Here is an 8,251-nt window from a genome sequence, read left to right as displayed (position 1 = left end):
TATATATATATATATGTGCTTTAATCATTTAACAACTATTTAGACCTGGATTAACAAACTGTGAATATTTTATTCTTTATTATAAGTATCAATTTATAAGTGTCAATTTTTCTTTCCATATAATGTCATTATTATGATAACAAGTTTCGGTTTTTATGAAGAAAAATATATATATAAGAAAATGTAAAAGAAGCAATCCCCAAATGCGAAAAAATAAAAATTGTAGCTTCTTTTCAACCAATAAGCGTCGATGAAATTCTAGAAATTTTTGTTGTAATACTTTCTCTTTCTCGCGGATACATCTGTAGATAGACTGTGCCTATTCCAATTGTATTATAGTTTGTCATGTCTAATTTTTACAAAGTAAAATGATACTGTCAAATATCTGTACTGTTTATTTGTTATGCTACCCTTTTTCTATCTCCATTAAGAAAAAGGAAAACGATTGGTATTAAACTACATATAAAACTGTCTATAAATTATAAATCTTGGACAGTATTGAAGTAAAATACGAAATAAAATATTGATAGTTAAAAACTTCTTTTTTGCAGCATACTGTGGTGGATGTAATTTTTCCGAACAATGATGATTTCAAGAACTTATTAGCGGTACGATCGTCTTTATACATCTATATTTTTTTATATGTTGATTAATTGTGCGAAATTATGATTACAGGCACTAACGAGAGCTTACATGAAAGGGGGAGATGATGTTTATATAGATGTCATGCCTAACGTATTAACTTACATAAATTTTCTACTAGAAGCTGATATAATACAATATCACCCTAATGATAAGACTAGAATTAGAATGATCGAGATACTATGATATCTGGTAATCTATCCTGGATATCTGATATTTTAAATGTTTCTGTATCTAATAATTTTGTACAACAACTTCGTGTACAGCGTAATATAAAAAAATAATAGTCGATAAACATAATATTAAAAAAATAGAAAACCGCTTATTTGTTCATATATTATATAAAAAATATTTTCTACCACAAAAAAGGAGATCGTTCTCTCAATATTCTAACACCCCAGCGATGCCATTCGTTTCGAGTGATCCACAATTCCTGTGCTGATTCCAAACAGCTTAAAATCCCTGCTCCTTTCCACGTTGTCATACCGGGATCCATATCTTTCGGCTGTGTTATAATATCCAGTTGTTCTGCAAAGAAAAATCAAACAGCGTATAAAAAATATTTTTCATTCGTCGTAAGCAAACTGCAATTAATTGAATAAATTAATAAAATGCCAAATACAATTGAGGTAAAATTTTAAAATTGAAGGTGGAGAATACATATTAATCACAATAAATTTTTTGCAGTATTTTTACGATGCTTATTAGCATTATTATTGATGATCAATTTAATGTGATATTATTATATTAATTTCTTTTTCGGAAATATTAGAAAATGTATTTAAAAATTCACATAGAAGTATTATGAGATATCGAGATATAGCTTTGATTGCATTTGGCATTTATTTATCTAATTAATTTATTTAAGGTTTAATTTAACTTACTGTAATTGATTTACCACGAGTCTTGAAGGAAATACTTACCAGGCCTGTACGTATAAGGAGTTTGAAGAGATATTCGATTACGAAGCCACATACCGATACCCTTAAATTTCAAACCAGATCCGACGACTAGCACACAACTATACATTTTTCTTTTGAGATCTTCATTGGCTATTATAAAAAATTAGATTAACTGTATATATTTTTATTTATTTAGTTACAAATTACTTATCTGATAAATATGTTTCTAATAAATATGTTTATGCTCACAACATCGCTCGATACTCTGCAAAATAGCTTGATCAAGACCCAATAGTTGTTGCGGGATTACGAAATCTCGGGGAGCGTCCAAATCACTTTTTAACAAACTAGGCGCAGGATCACCGGCATCAACTACAACTTCATCGTCGCCCACAACTGCAGGTGCAGCCGCCGCTTCCTCTTGCATTTCTGACGAATGATCCAGAGTTTCTTTCATGCCACGTCTCTAAAATCGAGAGCAATTGAATCAAACTTAGATATGCTAAAATGAAAACATCAATTAGGAATTTGAGAAATACAAAACAATCACTTACACTTGTTTCTCTTAAATAGTTTTCGTCGTAAGGATCTTCTGGATCTCCTAACGATCGTTTCTGAACATGAACATTATGTGTTCCGGTAATTCTGAACAGTTCAGGTTGAAATAGGCTCAAAGGCGCTATTAAACATTCATCACCAACCTGTTACAAACTTCAATGTATTAAGTTCAATATCATAAAAAATAATTCTTTATTTTTTAAAGAATAAGTTTTAAAAAGCAATACCTGCATGGTATATGTTTCCGTTTGTTGTTTTGGCTTTCTGACAACGAATGTTTTCTCCTGTGAACCACATACATTTAAATCTACATGACAAAAATCTATCTTCAGTTGCTCTAAGAGTAGTGCATCCAACTTGTTAGTAGGATCGCATGATTTGTACGGAAATGCGGATTTTTGTAAAAGCCAGAGAAATGTTTGCGTAACATCTGCCCCGCCGTAATCCATACGCACTCGTGTATCTTTATGAGAAATTGCGTCCTCTACACAGGATACCGATATCTTCTGAGCCCCAACATCTACTATACACGCGTAACCCAAACCTGCTCCAAACATCGCGCCTACATGATCCTATCAGTAATGAAAAGATATTTGAAAAAGGAAGTATTTTGAATTCCAAATAATTATGCAAGTAAAACATTTCATCATAAAAAAAACGAGAATTTTTCCGAAAGGAAATTCCGATTATGGATATCAACTAACTTGCAATAGAATACAGCGTCCAAAACCAATCTCATCCAATAATAGAGTGATCAATTCCTTCAGATATGGTCGATGATAGATATCAGGTATAACAAGCACTGCTCGATAATGCTTTAAGTCTCTAAGAGGGATATCTAGCTTCTCAGTCAGTACATATTCCCAGATGACTTTTAAATCTGCCATGACAGCTGTTATACTACCACCCAGACCTGAATGTATATTAAGCTCTCCTCTTCTGTATGGAAAGTGGATATTAAAATTGCATTCTTCTTCTGGATCTAACGACAAGATATCATCACCGATAACTATATCACTATCTGTCATTGTCCACTTCATGTTGCTGGGTGAAGAGATTTCTGGACTAGATCTACGATTGAAAGCTGCTATTTGCTGTGGAGGTGTCGCATATCTTCGGCTTCCATCTGACTGTAAACAGGACTGAAGAGTATGAGACACTTGCAGCCGAGATTCTTCCATTGCCTGTGTTAGCTCCTTTGTCTGCCAAAAATAATGACAGATAGAAACATGATAATATGATTTTATTGCACATTTATTCCAGTACTTACTAGTGTCACAGTTGGAGGTAAGAGACTATCCTTGTATGTTGCTCCATTCGGTAAACGCCTTCTTGCTATGGCATGTAGTAATGTAATGGGCTTCAGATCACAAGCACGGCCCATACGAAGGTACATAGAGCCTGGATGAATAACAATAATCGTTTGCGCTTGAATTTGCTGAAATATGTTACAGATAGAATAAAAATGAATCTTGCAAGTACCATTTCTATATTTATGTTAATGCTAAGAATAATATACATGAAGCAGTAAAATTAGATATAGACATAAACTTAGGATAAAATCATGGTTTGTTTATATTTTTATATTTGGTCTGTATAAATATTTTACATTATGTGAAATAAGTATAAGCAGAAGTCTTAAATAAGCTTATAAAAAATAATAGATGTTTTTTTTATAGCTGAATTGATATAAACTCGTATTTTAAATAAAATAGATTTATATTTAAAGTTTAATGAGAAAGTGAGAAGAAAAAAAGTTAGTGCAGTTGAGTGAACAAACTATATCGATTTATTTATATCAATAACATAAAATAAAATAATTACTTCGGTTTCTTGATAAACTGGCATCTTCGTTGACATTCAATATAGCAGTAATAATCAAAATTTCTTCACTTTTATTCTTCTTCTAATGCTGATTCTACAATGAGTCAATAATCGATAGTCCTAAGTCTTATCGATGAAGTTGACCAATAGCCAACTTGTATGACTAACGTTGATTGGCCGATTAAAAAACTTCATCGATTAAAATTAAAATTTTCAATTACAAATTCATTCATTCAATTACAAAATCAGCATAAGATTCTTGTAGGACTGAAATGATACCAGTGTCAGTATATTTTTTTTTCTTCGTATCCTCTTCTTGTCAATATTTTATTCCAATTTTCTGAAGAAAAAATTTTCCGAAAATATTACATAATTTATGTTAACGTGATATTTTATATTCGAAATATAAATATTTTTTCATTGTACGTCATCGATTTACAAAGCGAGTTAACGTCTATGAAATAGGTTATGTTTTTCACAGATTATATCCGAGTGTTCAAAAATAAGTTTTATTATTATCAAATAAAAACAGGTTGGTAACAGTGAAAATCACTAGTGTGATTTTTTCACCAGAGAAAAATTTCCACCAATAATCGACTGCGTTCAGTAGAGATGCGTTCAGGAACGCCTAGATAACTCTAGGCTATAGTTTATGTTATGTATATTATAGCAAAAATGTATACCAAAGTTATCTGAGTATAATTTGGAGGTCGAGTGTGTATTTTGAAATGATGTGATAATTAGAAAAGTGAATAAACGTAATATTTTTTCCCGGGCAGGTATTGACCAATTAAATTATGAATATTCGAGTGATTTGTTCACTTTTGTAATTTTTATTTCATTTTAAGATAAACAACTCCCTGATTGCATCTCAGAAAAAACAGCTTTATTGCTACTGTTGTAAATTCCCTTAACATGATTAATTTTGTCTTTAAGCGATTTAATATGTTTTGAGGATTCACAATAATGTGTGAATTGATATAAAAACCATGCTATTCAAACGAAAAAACAATTGAAATATAAAAATGCTAGGGATATGAATATTTATAATAAAGATAAAATCTTACTTTAAGCTTTAGTTTTATGCCCATATTCATAGTCACCTTGTACTTAAGGCTTCCTTAAATTTATTTTTAGATGCTCAGCAGCCAATGAAATAATTCGTAGAGTATCTAAAGTTAAATTTAAGGAAACCTTAAATATAAGGCCTGACTATGAATACGAGCATAAGACTTCCGACTACCGATTCATTATAGAATCATCATAAGACTAAGATTATTATTCGTATTCATAGTCAGGCCTTATATTTAAAGCTGCAGATAAATTTAAGAAAACCTTAAATAAGACCTGACTATGAATACGAGCATAAGACTACGATTAAGAATGGGGAAATATAAACGACTTTTTTTTAATTTTTATTTAGCATTCTTCATTGGCTACTTTTAAGACTAAGACCGAAGCAGGCATTAGATCGTTACATTTATTTTTAAACCTGACATCCCTGATGAAAATAAAAATCAAAGAGTAAGTCGAATGTAATGGGAGAGTAACAGAAGCGTAAAGAAAAATAACGAAATTTGTAGGAGGCGAAAATTGAAACATCAAAATGTTAAAAAAATGTAAATCTTCTTTTACATTTCATTGTTTCAATTTTCGCCTTCTACGAGTTTCGTTTACGCTTCTGTTATTCTCCAATTACATCCGATTTACAGTCCGATTTTCATCAGAGATGAAACTATTTGTATTGATTTATTTACAAATAATATAATATTATGCTGTGTAAAATTTTCGAATCAAGTTTTATGATTATATTTAATATATGTAATGTTCTCTATATTTCTGTTTTTTCTTCATAATAAGAATTAAGTTCCAATAATCTTTCATATCAATAATTTGATTAATATTCAATACTATCTAGTAGTTCTGTGTATTGTATTACTGTTAGAACAGCATAAATAATTCTAATTTCTAATAATCCAGTATTGCCAAGTATTTCTAAAGTAAAGTATACAATCAATACTATAATCAGTACTTCTTGCTAAAATAATACTATTAGTATTCGAAGTAATTATTAAGTGTGGGAAAAAGTTCGTGACATTTTTCCCATTATATGGCATTAAAAAAACGTTACGAACTTTTTCCCACACCTAATATTAACATTTTTTAAATATTTTTAGTTTCATTTTATATAATAGGTTATTCATAGTATGGTAGAGGAAATATATATATATCCAAAAATATATATATCTTGTATCAAGAATATCAAATGAATTTTGCGTAAAGCTCAATGAAGGCAATTTACTGCGAAGGGATTTCGCAGTTACGTAATTTTATCCTCCCATCTCGTGGTGAAGAGGAAATGATGCTCACGTGGCCGAATGAACGGAAGGGTTCATCTTGGCATGTGACGCTAATCACGTGGCCGACGATCCACGTGCTTCCATGTCTTGTCGCACGTTACGTAATCGAAAACACGCAGTTCTCAATCGCTGACGCACGGCGATTATTTCCTGCGAATATTAATTAACGACTTATAATCGACGTCGCTATCTCAATGCGCGTTAATTTGTTTGATTACAAAGGCAAGTAAATGCGTCAAGCATCGAGCTAGAACGTGTCCTTCATTACGTAATGTAATAATGTCAGCGGTGATGTTGATGGGATTGTCAACGAGAATATTACAAACTTCGTTTTACATATTGCTTCAGTGATTAACGCAGATCTACTCTTCAATTTCGGATCGTTTATATATCGTTTATCGCTTTTAATATGTACGGTAGATTCAACTTTTCATAAAAATGCACTGTACATTATGTAAGGTTCTTGTAAAGAGTGTAACATCGAAAATATAAGGAGATGGAAAAATTTGAAAGAATAAATTAATATAAAATATGATAAAGAAATATGATAAAGCAACAAAACTAAAAATAGATCAAAATAAAGTAATTTATGAAACGTAAAAATTGATGTGCTTTTTCTATTATATATTATATTTATGTATATTATATGGTTTATTTTTAAATCTTATATTCTTAATTTATATTCCTTGTTTTTATTTTGCAGATATCAAAAGAGATTATCGAATGTTTATTCAGTATGCGAACTGTATCTATGAAATATAAAGTAATTCCGATATATACGCTGCACCCCATAAATAATTTATCAAATATCATTACTATTATTTAAAATAAATAAACTGTACCAATAAAATTTTATTTTGTCTATTGCTTTAGATAATTAGAAATACGAAATAGTTATTTTTTTGAGAAGTGGAAGTTGATCGATAAAATAAAATAATATAATAAAATAATATATGGAACCACCAGCTCCGGATCAACAGGAGTAAACTCCGGCATTCTCATGTCTACACAATGTTCATCTTAGATTTAGGTTCATAAAATTGTGATGGCTGTTCTTCTTGCAATCTTGGTGACGTCGGCTGCTGTGCTCAAGCTGTTGCTACTATACTCTATGATCTGTTTTCTGTTCCTAAACTAGATAAAGACATAGAGTATGGACTGCTCGATCGTATCTAAGTAGTATGGTCAACAAAAATGAGAAAAGGACCGTGGAAGATGGTCAATCGCCCTTTCATTCTCTCTCTCGTTGTATCGTTGAATGAAAAGAGATAAAGATTAATCGTCTTTCATGGTCCCTCTCTCTCATTTTTGTCGACCATACTACTTAGATACGATCAAGCAGTGTCTTTGGAATTAGACTGCTCTGAAATTCTAACTCTTTCTCGCTTTCGACAAATATCAAACGTATATCTATTTCACTTTAAGTTCTAAAAGTGTACACTAGTTCAGCCACAGAAAAGAGATCTCTATTAGTTTCTCCTGAAGCTGCAGCTCCTCGAGATGTAATTACTGCAGCTGCTCGCCATAGTCAGCACGCTTTCCTTGCTATTCTTCTTGATATTCTTTAGTGTATCTTCCTCACAATTTGCACTATCGGCTTATTTAATAGTACGCTAAATTTCGAATTCAACACTCTAAGTTCGTTACCGTAAAATAAAATTAAATAAAATTAAATAGTAGTAAAAATAGTCAACTCGGGATCATCACTTTTAGAGAGCTAATTTTGGTAAATTGGTAAAATAAAATAATTAGCGATAGTAAGTTAATTCGATCAATTTATAAAAAGTTGATTTATAAAAAGTTTGTAAATAATGCTTGTATACACACACACACACACACACACACACACACACACACACACACACACTATATATATATATATATATATATATATATATTATTATTAATTTATATTNTTCTNTATAATATATTAATTAAATAATAGTACGGTAGAAGTAAGTATTA

At 30.7% G+C, this 8,251-nt stretch overlaps 2 protein-coding genes across 2 annotated transcripts in view; one reads left to right on the top strand and one right to left on the bottom strand.

Moving 5' to 3' along the window:
• Positions 1–828, top strand: part of LOC105623414 — a 3,400-nt gene extending 2,572 nt beyond the window's left edge. Inside the window, exons 3-4 of the mRNA XM_012204807.1 lie at positions 552–608; positions 676–828. Of these exons, the coding sequence (XP_012060197.1) occupies positions 552–608; positions 676–828 (210 nt within the window). The remainder of the gene's footprint in view (positions 1–551; positions 609–675) is intronic.
• A 169-nt stretch (positions 829–997) lies between these two features.
• Positions 998–3,962, bottom strand: LOC105623413 (actin-related protein 8). Its single transcript, XM_012204806.1, has 8 exons — positions 3,927–3,962; positions 3,373–3,540; positions 2,807–3,304; positions 2,330–2,674; positions 2,099–2,245; positions 1,794–2,010; positions 1,566–1,694; positions 998–1,170 (listed from the first exon to the last, which is right to left on the bottom strand). Exons 1-8 carry the CDS (start codon positions 3,960–3,962, stop codon positions 998–1,000), a joined length of 1,713 nt encoding a protein of 570 aa, XP_012060196.1.
• Positions 3,963–8,251: the final 4,289 nt, after the last annotated feature.

Source organism: Atta cephalotes, assembly GCF_000143395.1.
Source record: "Atta cephalotes unplaced genomic scaffold scaffold00057, whole genome shotgun sequence".
Classification (NCBI taxonomy): domain Eukaryota; kingdom Metazoa; phylum Arthropoda; class Insecta; order Hymenoptera; family Formicidae; genus Atta; species Atta cephalotes.
The sequence above is the reverse complement of the archived record's forward strand: the minus strand, read 5'-3'. Positions and strand labels throughout refer to the sequence as shown.